The 16,333-nt window shown below is 36.1% G+C and overlaps 2 protein-coding genes across 2 annotated transcripts; both read left to right on the top strand.

The window, feature by feature from the left end:
- The first annotated feature begins 1,531 nt into the window (after window positions 1-1,531).
- On the top strand, window positions 1,532-7,136 carry LOC136799273 (zinc finger protein 706-like). Its single transcript, XM_067055967.1, has 4 exons — window positions 1,532-1,621; window positions 4,683-4,822; window positions 5,977-6,113; window positions 6,501-7,136. The coding sequence occupies exons 2-3, from the start codon at window positions 4,697-4,699 to the stop codon at window positions 6,064-6,066; spliced, it is 216 nt and encodes a 71-aa protein (XP_066912068.1). The 5' UTR covers window positions 1,532-1,621; window positions 4,683-4,696; the 3' UTR covers window positions 6,067-6,113; window positions 6,501-7,136.
- Window positions 7,137-9,494: 2,358 nt separating this feature from the next.
- LOC136799272 (NADH dehydrogenase [ubiquinone] 1 alpha subcomplex subunit 4-like 2) lies at window positions 9,495-12,977 on the top strand. The gene is made up of 4 exons (XM_067055966.1): window positions 9,495-10,177; window positions 11,012-11,100; window positions 11,543-11,603; window positions 12,326-12,977. The coding sequence occupies exons 1-4, from the start codon at window positions 10,142-10,144 to the stop codon at window positions 12,383-12,385; spliced, it is 246 nt and encodes an 81-aa protein (XP_066912067.1). The 5' UTR covers window positions 9,495-10,141; the 3' UTR covers window positions 12,386-12,977.
- The last annotated feature ends 3,356 nt before the right edge of the window (window positions 12,978-16,333 follow it).

Raw genomic sequence — 16,333 nt, 5'->3', positions numbered from 1 at the left:
ACTCATTCCGTTCCAGTCAAAGTCGGAATCTCTACGAAACCATGAATTTCAGTACAAATATCTGATCGGTCAGTGAAGTCCAACACAGCATGGACATCTATGGTGGCCCATAAGTGCCAAGTAATTTTTTATTGAAAAACTCAGAAAAATATTTTTTTTATAAATGAAAATAACTTTCATTTTACAATTTGAACTAACTTTCATTTCAAAATCAATTTAAAAGTAATTTCGTGTTCAAAATGACTTTAAAAACAACTTAAAATACGACCCAGCAAGGCCACACAAATGATTTAAATTTTGTTTTAATTCTCATTTACTTTTCGATATCATTTTAAAAAGCATTTTGTTTTTTTATTATTAAAATCACTTTTCTCACGTAGCCCATCAGTGCCAAAGACAGCTTTGTCTCCAGACCCCTACAGGCTTAAAAGATTGAAGTTACTATGGTTACTTATTGGTTTGTTTACAGTTCACGGCCCATCAAGGCCAAAACAACTTAGTGCTTAAACCCCAAACATTTTTACAAATGTGTAGGAGAGTATAAAATGATATCCTTTACTGGATAGTGTTCTATGGTACCATAAATGAGAGATTTTTTGTCCGTCACAGTGCTTTTCCTTCTATTGTTCATTGTTTGGCTGGTGGGTTGTATTGTCTTGAAAAATTTACTTCTTCTTGCAGACAAAATTATTCATCAAATAATGGGGAACATGAAGAGCCTTTTTTTTGATGTGTAAATAAAGAGTCGAATTTTTTCTTAATATGCAGCATGCGAGCATGAAAGGAAAAATGTTGAGAAGAGAGGAAATACACTTTTTTTATATAAGAACAATTTTATAAGAACAACGAGGCTCAAAAATGCCAAAAAATAAGAACAATTTAAGAACAGTGGAGAGGCTGAAGTTAGAGAGTTATAGCAAAAAGAATCCCTGGTTGCCCTGGTTTCTAAAATCCTCTTAATAATAAAGTAAATAGCCAAAACTTGTTTTTTACCTTGGAAAAAATAAGAACAATTCAAGGCTCAAAGTGCCAAAAAATTAAGAACAGCCGAGCCTCAGCAAAAATTTACTGGTTCTTATAAAGAAAAGAGTGTAATAAGAGGGAAGTTTTATTTACTTCCAACACCTTTCATGTTGCCGCCATATGCTTTAATATTTTTGGCTCCGAGGAAACCCCAATGTGACCCCCCCCCTAAAACAAACAACTGGTTCTTTCTATTATCAAAAGAAACTTTATCTGTTGAAATTTACTCATTTCTATGAGTGGCCTCAATGGGCTGTCAGATCAATTCATTTAAAAAAATTTAAAATTGACTTTAAAATGACATGGCCTCGATGGGCTGAGTTGGAAATCGTTTTTGAAAACAAACCCGTTTTTAATTTGAAACGAAAATAGAACGTAAATCAATTTTGAAATCAAAATTTAGTTCAAAACTTAAATTAAAAGCTATTGCAAAAATGAATGTGAAAAGTAAATTGTTTTGAATTTTTTTATAGAAATGTCAAAACAATTTAACTTGGCTCTCATGGGCCACCATAGACATCTGACCAAAAACTAAAATACACTCAAACAGTCAAGTGCTTCTTTGACCTGACTGGCTCGATTAAAGAAAAACCATTTGGTGAGTCTTTTCTTTCTGAAATTCCTTTGCTTTACTTTGCTCCATTTCTTATTACTTATTATTGTATATTATTGAGGAGGTCTATCTAACAATCATCCTGCATTTTATATTAAAAATAGACACCAGACTAGACGTAATTAATCGAACAGTTCGATTACCAAACTAATCAAACTTTGTCGAATTTAATCGAACGACAAAAGTTCGATTAAATTCTTTAATCGAACTTTTCAAATGGTTTAAAAGAACCTTAAATTACGGCGTGTTATACAATGGCAGGATTTACAAAATGAAAGCAGCCCAACGTGCAGCAACCTTTTTTTAAGTTTTTATGCGTTTTTTTTTTGGCACAGGCAGAAATCTTTTGATGTGTTCTGGCTGGATATGAAAAACCTGGAAAAACATACCGTGAGTGGTCCTAAATCCGACAGCCCTGCCTAAATCCGATGGGGTCTTTCAAAGATACAAACTGAAATAAAAACAAACCTTTCGCTGTGACGCAACGAAGATACCAAAGTCAGTCAGGCACATCCTGGCAAATGAACGGGGTGAGCATTTGCATGGGGTATTCGTCACCCAGTGTAAATGAGATAGGACGTCTCAGGCTGAAAGCGTGAAAATGAATAAAAATGAGCTTCAAACTGAAAAAGGGAAAAAAGGAAGAAAACTGGGAACTTTATTTTTTCATTAAAAGTTTCTTCAATCTTCGAAGACAAAATTGACCCATGGAAAAAAAATTTCATCTATGCAGTTCTTTGAAATGAAGCAAAATATTTCCAACCCGGTTCAATTAAACTGGGTATTCGGCGCTATTACGTCACTTTCGTTTTCGACCCCGTTCATTTGCCAATGGTCGCAAGTGAAAAATACCCCGCTCATTTGCCGGGATGTGCCTGACTGAAAGTGTCAACTAAACTAAGAGATTTGATACACTGAACCAATTGAACCAAAACATTAATTGCTTCTTATACAAAACATAATTTTTTATTACAAAATTGTTAACGTTTTAAACACAAGCAACGGATTCAGAATAATAGAGGTAATTATTTTTACAACTCACACTTTTTTATCACATTAATTGACATCTTGACATTATAGTCATCTTGTTAGATGTTTTGTTTCGAGACTTCTTGAAATATATACAGTTTATTGTTCAACTTGGAGAGGGAATGTTTGTAAACATAGAATTTTTTTTCATAGCAGTTATTTGGGGGGTCGGATATAGGCAGGGCTGTCGGATTTAGGACCACTCACGGTAAAAAAGGAAGCAGGGGGTATTATCTAGAAATTGTTGAGGTTCTAAAATAAGGAAACAGGATTATTATCAAAATATTTAATGTGTTCTTTTGTATGATATGATGCCTACCTACGTTACGCTGCATCTTTTAGTTTAGCCCCGCGCTAGATCATCTTTTTCAGTTTTTGATGACAGTCGACGGCAAGAAATTAAAAAGTCCAGAACATGACCCCAACAACTGGCCTGCACATATTCGAGTTCAAGCTAGGCTTTCAGAGGCAAAAATCCAAAATTTTGTGGCCCAAATTTCATCAATTTACTGTAATGATCTGACTAAAAGAATGTTTTTGCTATTGTTTCTTGTGCCCAAACATAAGACTCAAAAAAGTTTGGGGTATATGTTTAGGCCATAGGTATCGTGGGTTGTCTTCTCCTTAGAAAATGGAAAAAGAACACAATTTTCGTAGCCAGATAGGGCCCTATCAAAAGCTTCATCAAGCGATAAAAAGTGAAATACTACTGTAGGTATGACACTGGGAGAGAAACATGCTACTGTTACTGTTTCAACCCTTGAATAAACATCAGAGCGAATTCAAGTGTTCAAAAGTTATGTCATTTTGATTGAGAAGGGCTGGAGGTATCCAGCATTTTTTTTCAACATCTCTATATAACGCAAATACTGTAAATTTGTCAGCACAACATCAGTAATTTAATTTCGACAACCTTCTTTAGTTTGTGTTACATGTAATTTGTTGTGTAAAGTAAATAAACCAGCTGCGCTGGAAGGTCGCCTAAATGGAATAGCTTTTTAAAGAGCTTAAAAGTTTGAAAAAAGTAAAAGACGAAAAGCTTAACAGTGTAACACGTGATTTGCGAATGTGCAAAATCGTTAAAAAGCAATGTGCTTTTGATTCGCATTAATGTCAAAATGGCTGAAGTTGATTTTAATTGACGGGAATTTATTTGCCTTAAAATAGATAACATTTGAGAGGGAGAAAACAATAATCTAAATTTGGCGTATAATGGCAGGAAAAGTTACATTTGGATGATTTTAGCCCAACCCACCAAATTAAATTCCCGCTAAATTTAATTTTCAAGTTCAAGTTTCAACGTTTCTGGAGCGCCGGGAGGGTCCTAGATTAAATTCCCTCTGAAAAACTTTTTCGCATCCGCCAAATTAAATTCCCGCCAAAATTTCTTCTTTTAATGCAGGTGCAATGTCACGTTGTGTAATTAAAACTCCAGCAAATATCTTGATAACTCCATGTTTCAATGGATGCAAGGCAAGGGGAACAACAATAATAATCAAAGGCCGTTCCATCAGCCAGAGAAAGGATACGTAACGTCAGTCTCATTTTTGACTAGATGCCAGTAGTCCCCTACATAGAGACAGCTGTTCAGCCGGGCATAGACTCCAATAATTGCAGTTGACAACTGCAACTCTGATTTTAACAGAGATAAAACGGCTTATGCAAGAATTTACGCGGGAAATAATTTCCCGATTCACCGAATATTTAATTCCGAATCGGGCGACTAAACTTTCACAAAAAAGTCGTATGGAGAAAAGACCGAATTTAAAGGTCTCCTTCACTTGCGTGAGGCGACCAAAAAGTCCAGTTTATGTCTGAGATAAAAACCTTTCTTTTGACCATTACTCCATTCAGGGCTCGAAATAACGGTCGGACATCGGACATTGTCCGACCCAAATAGCTTCATGTCCGACCCAAAAATCACAATTTTCAAGCTAAAGCAACCCTGATCGGACATTTTGTCCGACCCACTTGAAATCGTTATTTCGAGCCTTGCCATTTAGCTCTTTTCTTTTAGCTGGGCATTGGAACATGGCTCGAGGACAACAAAAGATCCAAGCACAAAAGAAAAATGCAGAAAAAGCAGCTAAAGGGAAGTCTAACAGTACTTTGAAACAACCAAACAAAGCATTAGTCTTCAAATGTACTGTGTGCATGGTATGTATTTCTCTCAATTTCCTTGAATTGAAACAAGATAAATATCTTCCCAAATTGGGAATCAGCCTAGATCAGTGAGAGGTACGCATACCTTTCAATTTTGATTGATTTGACTGAAAATTAGGTTCTACTTGATAGAAAATAGTTTGAAAATTTTTTTCTTGAACAAATAATTTTAAAATCGTAAAAAGAATAAGCGGAAGCTTCATGTTAAAGTTTTTATTTAAAAATATATATGATGAAGATCAGAGATCTGACCTCAGGTGAGAAAGTGTTAAAAATACTAAACAAAATAAAAATGAAACATAAAAAGGCTAATAATAATGATTATATCATAAGTTATACTGTTATACCATAGAGGTATAAAGAAAGACAGGAGATGAATTTGTCGGTAATTGGTCGTTAAAGTCTTTTGATTTCTTTTATGTAATGAAGCAAAAGAAATTCTAGGCTCGCCCGACGAAATACGACTTTTTAGTAGAACTCAAGTTTGCTCTGAACATTCTTACTATCAGCATCGAAGATTTCTAGCCTTCTAATATACGAGAATAAAATAAAATTTAGCTCCACGAAATAAGTTTGCGTTCAATTTTGTCATCCATTAAATTTTGTTTTGAAGAGATATTTTCTCCAGCCAGAAAATAAAAAGTTCTGTATAAGCACACACAATTTCAGACCCAATTTGTAGACAAAAAGTCGCTGGAGAATTTTGGAGGAAAGTATTAAGCAATAGAGTTCACCTTGAAGAAAATGTTGATCGAAAAATCTTGTCATTTGATGAAGGATTGCAAAGTTTACAGGCCTTATTTTAATCCAAATATTTTCTTACACCTATGTCAGAAACAATGAATCTCGTCTCATCTTATTTCCAACACTTAAGTTAGCCAATAAGATTTCACCTATCAACAAAAGAGCTCATTAAAAATGCACGATATATGAGATTATGAGCATGCATACCTCGTAATTTTTTTAATCGTAGGGCGAGCATGGTTACAATAGCATACTTCTCCTGTTTCTTTATACCTCCATGGTTATACATTACATATTCAACTAGAGAAGATGATAATGATCGTCGAATATATAGCTTTTAAATAAAAACATGTTTATTATCAGTGTTTGAGATATCTTTTAAAGCTTATTATTTTTGTTTTCAGTCTCAAATGCCTGACCCCAAAACATACAGACAGCACTTCGAAAGTAAACACCCTAAGTCACCATTACCTCCAGAGCTTCAAGAGAGCTAATAAATTGTCTTGGTCACAGTTTTGTTCAGTATGCATTGAATTAATGGGTGAGTAATCTTTTTTATAGTATGTAACCTGGAAAAACAACAGATTTTTAAATTAAATTGAAATCCATATATTGATCTCTTTTTCCTAGGATTTGAATAATTGCGAGATGGAAATTCCTTTTCGTCCAAGGCAATCAAATACTTTTAAAGAATAAAGAAACTAAGTAACTAGGTCAAGAAAATTGGTGTAAATTATGCGGATTTTTCTTTATTATGTCTTCTGTTCTGTTTGGTTTTATGGGGACACACTGGACATTATTTTCTCAAGTAACTTCAATGAGTTTTGGATCCAGACCCCTAGAATTTTACGGAGGTGAGTTTTTTTTGGCTGAAAATCTTATTAAAATTAAGTCGGCTACGTGTAACTACTGTGAAATTTTCTTGTAGGTTTTAATCGATGGAACGGTACTAAAAGGCTACACACAATCAGAATGAAACACAGTCAAAATATTTATTTCATGGACTCAGCACTACTCAACTACTTGTTATAATATTTTTAATATTTTCTATTTTATCTATCCGTTACCCTCCATCACCCTTTTGGCGTTAATTATCCTCTTTTCTTAACTACAGAGTCCTACCAATACGATTTCTTTATTTTTCTCTGTGATACCGCTTTGTAAAAGACACCTAAAGAAATCCTTGAAATATTTATGAGGTTTGAGATTCATGAAAATATGTTTTTTTGAGTGGAAAGTATTATAGTGTGTCCTGTTAAAAGCGGAACTGAATTTATATGAATTAAAAATTCTCAAAGTTGTTTACCTTTGAATACAATTTTATTCAAAAATTCTTTTCATTCTTTTCATGATTTCAAATTTCCAGATGATATATTTGGTTATATAAGAAAATCATCGAGCGCCGTAAAATTTACGGGTTTTCAAATTTACCCTTATTTCTGTTCCGCTCTTCCCGGTAATACTGTATGAGCTTGTGACGATTAAGAACGATTTTTTGTATTTTTATACCAACAGACATTATAAAAATATTGTAATATAACATTGGAAAGGGTCGTATGAGAAATTCTATTTTCTTTTAAATGGTTTTCCTCTATCACAAACATAGCAAATTTTGAAAATGGAGAATTTCGGATCTTTCAGTAGTAAAAAACTTGTTTTTTCGTGTAAGCTATAAAGGAAAGGCGTGGGGAATCTGAATTTTATCTGAATCTTCCTAATCATTGCACTCCTAAAAGTTGCTCTCATACTTTAGTTCTCACAATGAATACGTTGTCAGGGACACGACGGGACCCCTCTCATTGGAAAATGCTGGCCAAAATATCGTCCCTAGTGGGAAATTATACTCCAATTTTTGTCCCCGCTGAAAATAAACAAATCCTCACCGCAAAATATTTTGCTATTTCTCAATCCCAACCGAATTTTCTGACTTGAAAACAATGAAATACAAATTCCTAGCCATTGGTTGAAAAAGAATCCTACCGGGTCTGTGAGAAGGCGGTATCTCGCAGTAGTGATCACAGAACACGATGGTTTAACTCACGAAAAATTTATTTTGTGTATTCAGTAAAATAATCTTCTAGTGAGTCAAGCCGCGGTGTTCGTTTTCACTTCGTAATAATGAACTCTTCTTGTCTAAAAACTAAAATCTAATGTGTTATCGCAACGCCGCGAAGAACAAACTGATTTGACTTGACTTCCGCTATACACAATACGAGGACAAAATTCTCTTCATCCTTTTTAAAGAGTAACTTGGTAGGCTGACTCGCACACCCCCATCTCGCACAGACCCACTGGGAACCATTTCCACTGGAAAAATTGGCCAAAAATTAGTCCCTAGAGGAAAATTATCATCCAATTTTTGTCCTTGCCGAAAATAATCAAATAAACCAATCCTCACCCTGGGTAACTTAATGCATGTCCCAGAATTGCATTAATTTTTCCGCCCCAGTTCCAGTCCCTAAACCATAACAAACTATACATTTTTGGAAGCATATTTGGATGTAGAATACTAGTCGCGCGGCTGAGGTCGAAAAACGTTTCATTTCGTGATACATATTTTAGATTCCAAAAAAAACAACGGAAACTCGCGAATTAGTATGTGTAGATTACAAAATCAAAAAGTTTCCACGATATTATCGTGCAAGTAACGAGTAATTGGCGATTTTTTGCGTTTCCAGGCAAAATTGCAAGGCCTGGAAATTCATGATTTTTGGGGGGTCTTCAAATTAAAAAAGGACCTATACCACATGATAGAGCTCTTCAAACTGAGCAAAAAAGTGTATTACACCAAAGTCCCAACTTCTCTATATCAAAAGTTATGGGCCTATTTGTGGTAAAAAACTGATGGAAAACAGGGAATTTCCCCACAATCTGCATTAATTTATGCAAAATTAAACACCTTCTTGACCTCAAATAGGCCCATAACTTTTGATCTAGAGAAGTTGGGACTTTGGTGTAATACACTTTTTTGCTCAATTCGAAGAGCTCTATCAAAAATCCCCCCAAAAATCATGAATTTCCAGGCCTTGCAATTTTGCTTGGAAACGCAAAAAATCGCCATTTACTCGTTACTTGCACGATAATATCGTGGAAACTTTTTGATTTTGGAATCTACATATACTAATTCGAGAGTTTCCATCGAAAAAAGTGGAATCTAAGAGGTGTATCACGAAAATCATTTTCTAGCCACTTTTTTCGACCTCAGCCGCGCGACTATACCGTATTCGGTGTAACTTAATTTTTTTCTCAGCAGAATTTGAGTTTTTTTAAGAAAACGTGATTATGACGTTATTATTTATGACGTCATAATTTTAAGAAGTTGAATATCTCAAGAACTTAAGATGTCTCTAACTATACTGAGAAAAAAATTAAAATTCTGTTCATCCTTTTTAAAGAGTAACTTGGTAGGCTGACTCGCACACTCCCATCTCATAGACCCACTGGAAAAAATTGGCCAAAATATCGTTCCTGGAGGAAAATGATCATCTAATTTTTGCCCTCGCCAAAAATAATCAAATAAACAATTCATCACTGCAAAATAATTTATTATTCTTCCCATCCCCACTAAATTTTCTGACTTGAACACAAAAGAATTGAAATCCCCAGCCATAAAAAATTTGGGAATATCAACCATCGAGCTTTTTTCTGTTATTTTTATCCCCACTGGCTGAAAACCCCACCGGGTCTGTTCCCGGGGGGGTTACTTAGGCAAAATGGGTGCCGGCTATGTGCGAGCCATAAGGGTACCTTTTCTCATTCCTCAAAAGTCTCTCAAAGGGGTACAAATTCAAAAGTTAGTCTCTGAAAGGGTCCCAAAATCACGAAAATCAAAAATTTCTCTCTCAAAGGGTCACAATTTCCAAAAATTTTGAGCAAAATTTGGTGAAAATCAAACCAAAATTGGGAAAAAATGAACCAAAATTTAGGAAAAAGTCTCTCAAAGGGTCCCAAAATAACCAAAATTTTCTCTCTCAAAGGGTCGATTTTCGATTTTCGGCTCGGACATACCCGTCACCTCGCAAACCTAGTACCCCCCCCGGGGGTCTGTTAGAAGGGGTTGTACTCGCAGCATAATGGATTATTTTCTAATCAATATGAGAATCGGTTACTTTCGAAATACAGTATAGAAAGTCTTAGTGAATCACTTGAAATTTGAAGAAACAGAAGGTTTCAACAGAAAACCGAAAAACATGATATTCTTCCATTAAAAAACGTGAGATTGAGCACGAAGCTCTTTAGAAACAAACATTAAGTCGTCAATTTTTTCATGATGACGATGTATAAAACTTTGACTTTTTGTATGAACTTTCACTTTTTGTATGCAAGAACGTCCTCAAAGTCATGCTTCCTTCTTCCTACAGATGTCGTATAAAACAAGACTTTGAAGTTTATGTAGGATCAGTTGATAAAAAAGCAGGGAAGAAAGACACACAAAGCAACTGCTGTGACTGTTTGATAGAAAACGTCTATCTAACTAACATCGTTGATTTGAAAGATCATTTCTTCGAGTAACAACTTATTTATTTGGAATATATTTTTTTTTGCGGATTTCATACCGAAGTCGCAAAGATGTCATTTTTCGGAAAGGCACTGCAGCACAAAGAGGTAGGAGGTTATTTATAGGACCTCCTTATAAGTTTTGGCTGCTCCAAATTTTTGTGATTTAAGACTTAGGTCTTGGGGACACGAGAAGTTTGTTCGCGTTGGTGCAATGCAACATGCTCCATCCCACCAACCTAAAACGCTTTCTAGTATCTCCACCCGATTTTTCTTTACCAAAAAAAGTGAAATCTCACTTTTGTTCCTGGGACAATGGAGCAAAATTGACTCGATAAATAATTGTTTTAAACTGTTTTTAGTCCTAAATTCACAGGAAATCAACGAAATGGTTTTTTGGTGAACCGTGGGAAATTGAATCAATTAAATAACCTCAAACTCGAGCTCAGTCCCTCAGTTCGCTTTTTATAATTTTGATAGCACCCACGAAACACTTTACGATTGTATCACGTCTATCAATAAAAACAAAAAACGGTGCCAACATTGAGTTTCAAGCCCAAAGGGCTAGAGGAGAAACTTTAAACCTTTCTCAGGCAAGAGAAATTGAAGCCACTTATTTTCCATTCAAAACGCGCATAGAACGCGCTGTAATCATGACGACGGATTGTATCTAGTGGTTCCTTACCGTGAAAAGCACAGGTCGAAATCATATAAATTCTTAACCTTTGAAACTCAGGGTACTGGTTCCTTTCTTTTGGAGGACTACATTTTTTTGAAATCTAGCGATAGATTTTAGTTTCAGCCCGGCGTTTGTGAAAAACTACGCGCGGGCGTTCTGGATGGGAGATAAGTGGTTTCATTTCCCATCCATCAGGAGTCTCTATGGGTGCTAAGTGGCTCTTGATACTAGATTGACATACTTTAACATTTTCATTTCATTAGATTTATCCATTGTTGGGAGCGTGTACATTTGCAGGAGGAATGGCAATATTTTGTGGAGTTCGAGCATGCCTGGTCTACCCTGAAGTGACGTAAGTTTGATAATTTACTTAACTGAGAAATTCACTGAGATATTCGTGATATTCACGACGTAATATTTTATATGGAAGCATCCAAAAAAAAACGGGTGATTGCCACCCAAACCACTCACCCAGTGGCAAACGCCTGAGCTATTTTGGGTGCTTCCATATAAGATATCACTTACGTGTCATGAACATCATAAAAAACCGAAGGCTAAAGGCGAATCTATACAAATTGCGATCCCCGCGAAGTTAAACAATAAAATATAATTTGAAAAATTTCACCATCATTATCTTGATCAGAAAATAGACGACGAAAGTTTTGATGTTAAAAAATTCTATATTTCGGTGTACATCTAACACATCTTTCAGGAGAAATAAAATTGAAATTCACAAATCTGAATCTAATGTTTAACGCGAAGTTACATCCTTTCTTTTGTTTCTCTTTGACCAGATGGAACCATAAATCAAATCCAGAACCGTGGAATGATATCAAACAAACAGATCAAGTGAAGGTAAAACCGAGCTGACGTTGTTTCAACGTTTATTTAACGTTCACAACGTCCATATAACGTTAGATGAATGTTGAAACAACGTTGTGTGCCAGCTGGTAAAACCCCCTCATAACATTCGACCGTACGTAAGACCCTAGGGAGGTTAGACTAGTAAACCACGTCATTGTATTTCGCTGCAGCTTAAGCTTGCAATGGGCTCTATGTCTACGTTCACAAACCACTCTCCCGCGGCAATTTCTATTTTCTATAAGAACTCTTTACAAGCACTATCTGCGTTCCTGTGTCCAAGGAAAGACAGACGCTTGCTAGTCTATAGGGAGGTTAGCCTGATGAGTAGTAAGCAGTATACAGTCTCTGTTCCAAACTTAACCTCTAGCGGATGATAATTTCTAGCCTAATTCTGTCTTCACAGTTTCAAAATTTGATCAATACAGTAAGAATTCATACCCTAGGATCAATGGCATCTTTTCTTTGAAGCAAATGCATGAATTCTTTTCGAAAGTCACTTTCACGGGGAGGGGGATCCGTTGGCAAAAATTATTGTAATAACCAAAGTCTAATGTTGCAAGAAAAACTGTATAACGGGGAGAAATGTGTAGTAGCTGCAGTACTGTCGAACTCACAGGTCATTTGTTACAAGGTGTAGCTGACCAAATAAATCGACAACTAAACTAGCAAGTTAGCTTGATTTCTTTCAATTCGTTATGTATTTTCCACACTAGATGTACCAGACATATGATTACATTACAAAGCAACCTAAAAGACCAGAAGCATCAAAATGAAACAAGACATTGATAGTTAGTCTCAATTAAAACACCGCTTTCTCACAGACCCACTGGGAACCTTTCCCACTGAAAAAATTGTCTAAAAAATCGTCCCCGGTCGAAAATTATCCCCCAATTTTTGTCCCCACTGAAAATAATCAAATAAACCAATCCTCACTGCAAAATATTATGCTATTTTTCCAATCCCCGCTGAATTTTCTGACTTGAAAACAAAAAAATTGAAATCCCCATCCCCAATCCCCATCAAGTTTCAGTCCGTTATTTTTAACCCCACTCGATGAAAAAATCCTACCGGGTCTGTGAGAAGGGGGTGTAATAAACCTGCAAGAGCCTACAAGTAGTGAGCAGAACAAATCTGCTGTAACGCTGTCCAGATGACATGGTGGTGAGAATCCAACAAAAATGCTGGCAAAAGAATAATTTTGGATTAAATGCGTCACATTCTTTGGATTTTATGCAGATAAATCTATTTCTGTATCTATTTTCTAATTTTATATAATATTGTAAATATAGATTGGAATCTTTAAATATATCAAGAACATCCAATGATCAACCAATTCTATTCTGCCTACATATTTTTCCTCGCAATCTCGGCCAGTTCCTACCTAGCCCGGGGGAGGAATTTCTGGCGTTTAGACTGACTGAATGGTGCTGATGAGTGGCAGTGTGCAATATGGCTGGCTTCATTTTTTTGGTTTTTGGCTGGGCTAAAAAAACAAAGGCCAATCAATCAAGTCTTAACACAAGTTAGAAAATTCATTGTCAGCAATTATAACCCTTATTCTCTCCGCGTGGGTCACGCCGATCGCTAACCTGCTAAAGTCCATATGGGGATAGATACAGCACTATTCCTGATTCTGTCAGAAACCCATATATGGCCATGCATAGACGTTTTCACGCCCATGACACGACCTCCCTCAATTATGGGTCACTTGACTCGATAAAATTAGTATTGAATTTTTTTCCTGGCAAAGGGATAAATGCTGATTATATTTCATAAACAAAAGGATCAATACATCATTTAGGCTTGTACATATCAAAGGAAAAGAAGAAAATATGTAATGAAGTGTTATGGACCCTCACAAGATATACACATTAAGTGACGTTTTTTTCGTTTCCAAATAATTTTCGATCACGGGATTTCTCAATTACATATCTGTATTTGTCAGCAAAATTTACTGAAGACTTGCGGAAACCTAATGAAATATCAAAACAATTTTTTAATTTTGAAAAGGAAGACTGAATCGAGCGGCAGAAGGGGGTGGCGGTAGAAATGTTCCTTTGTTTGAAAACGAAGCAAGGATTAAACTCTTAAGGGTGTGTTCACACTGTTGTTTGAAAGTTGCTTGCACGGACTTCTCCTTTGTCTCTTATCATCTAAGTTTGCGCATGATCAAGTCATTGTATTTCAAGCAGACTTCAAGGACTTCAAGCCAAAAAAAAACACGATTTTGTGTTGATGGTAAAACAATACTTTTATCAGTGAGGAGGCAATCCTTTGTGGTGTGTATATCAACGTGAATTCGTTGTATTTTGAACCGTTTGGTAATTTAAGTTCATTGTTACAACATTTCAAGCTGCTTCAAACCTGCGTCAAAGAAACAAAGGCAGTTATTACTTTCGCTTGAGCATTTCACGTACATCAGCAAGAAGTAATAAAAATTCTTTTCTTTTCCAGACTTTCATCATTCTAGGAGCAAAAATTCAAGAAAGAAATAACACTTGTGTGTGTTCCACCAATAGCTATCCAACATATGAAATGAACAATGTTTAATGCTACTAAAATATACAGTGGGGTATTCAAGACAAAAACGGCCATTATTGCTCACAGAAATTTTCCTTTTTTACTTTTCTGCTGATTCAGCATTTCATCGTTGAAAAAATTGCCGTTCTCGGTAAAACTTGTCAAATGGAGCAATAATTGTTACACAGCATAATAAGCGTTACAACAGGTGATGGTCATTGTTGGCCATCATTACCAAAGATTTCAAAAGCTCGAAGGGCTAGATGGCGTACTTTTGCTGAAAAGTGTGCCGTGGTTAGGTAGGAAATCTTACCTAGGTCACGTGACATTACAATAGAATTTCAGCGCTTGACCAATCAGAAGCTTCGCGAGTTTTCGAGAACAATAACAACAATATTTTTTCCGATATTCACTTTTTTTTGCCTGCGATGGTCTAAAGCACGACATCTAGCCCTTATAAATCTTATCGCTTATAAATCTATGGATGGGCATTACGGCTTCTACATCACGAAAAACAACAACGGCGGATCTTCCTACAGTCTTTTTGGTAGGTCGTGGTTCAGCTGGGCGCTATGCGGTCAAAATTATCTGGTAGATGATTACATAAAGATTATGTCATACATTTCCAGTCAGCAAATAATAGAGATCGAAAAATTGCGAGGTAATAATGAGGTAATATACCTATAAAATTTATAATCAAGTTACATAAATTTCTCACTGATGTAGACAGGTTCAAAGGTTTCATAATTTTCTACCAGGCAGTAGAAAAAATATCCAAAAACTAAACTGTTTTAACATTACAGGTCATACAAAAGATTTAACAACTTCAATTTGAGCCCGCAAGCAAACATTCTTTCAATGTTTATCCAACGCTAAATTTGGACGTTTAATTGAGATATGGTGCGACCACTGACCTTTATATATCCTTGGACCAAGCCATATCCGCCATCTTCGATCGAAGTTTTTTGAAGTTGGTACCCACAAAGAAGCCATTGCAGTGTTTGAAACTTTGCCTAACGACAAACGGCGCTACATCATTAGTGTACAAGCGAAACTAGATTTAGCGCTCTCTCCGCGGCTACCAATTAAAAAAAAACTCCGATCATAATATTTTGCTTGGCCGGCATTGAGTAACTTGGTCCAGGGATTTATAAAGGTCAGTGGGTGTGAGACTACTTGGCTTGATCCTCTAAAATGACCGCATCCGTGTGAACCGCAGATTTAGAAGGTCGTGGTCGTGCTCTCATAAATCATCCCTGGGAGCTCTTTCATGCACCCTGTTGGTCTTTTGAGTCCATCATTATTAACAGCATGGAGGAAGCTTGACATTTTTTGTCACGACCTAGATGTCTATATACATCAGTCACATGTACATATGAAATCTATTGTCATGCCAAATATATTGGTCCTGACCTAGTCTGAGCTCAAACCTCTGCAAATCTGGCGGTTGGAAGCTAGAGCTAGAGACAATATTGAATCAGTAAAGGAAAGTATTTGACTCGGCGGTCTTATATTCGTAAGAAGATTTCAACCTTAGATTTTACCCTGATCTTCGCCAAATTTTTTAGATATTTTTCGAAAATCTCTCCCCTCTGACTAAGGAACGAAACTTTCTATTTCCTTGACTATAGCAAACCCTTCATAGTATAATTGGTTTGTCGCAAGCGTTTTTCAGACTAACGAGGTTTTGAAGATTCGATTACTTCTCATTGCCACTCGTATTGCACCCTAGACGATGTTATCGTCCGTTACAGTGATAGTAAAGGCGGGAAAAAAGGGCGGTATGGCGTTATGGCGTTATACGGAAAAAAATCGGCGGGAGAGTTTCGAAGAAACTAGCAACTCTACCGACTGTAAACTCTTTTCGGCAAAAAAAACCGTTTGCGAATTTTCTTCGGCTTTGGGCTTTTTTTTTTGATAGTGATTCGTCTTAGACTATAACATAGTATAATTGCACCCTCGAAAACAGGACTTACCTGACCCCCTTACGCTATTGATAAACTGACGGACGCGTTGACGAGGGATATAAACAATTCCTCCAATTTTATGGCACTGGCCTCTTTACGTCGCAGAATCGTTTATCGGCCCTAGTTCGCTGAGTAACTCATATTTTTATTTTTAATCAAAACCTCTCTTTTAGAGCCCCCCCTCTCAAGCGGTTTATGTGATGTCGTGATATGGACTTTTTTTAGCGTGATTAC

The sequence above is a fragment of the Clytia hemisphaerica genome, unplaced genomic scaffold, assembly GCF_902728285.1.
Source record: "Clytia hemisphaerica strain Z4C2 unplaced genomic scaffold, Clytia hemisphaerica genome assembly, whole genome shotgun sequence".
NCBI classification, from domain to species: Eukaryota; Metazoa; Cnidaria; class Hydrozoa; order Leptothecata; family Clytiidae; genus Clytia; species Clytia hemisphaerica.
Note: the sequence above shows the minus strand (reverse complement) of the source record. Positions and strands in the feature narration are given on the sequence as shown.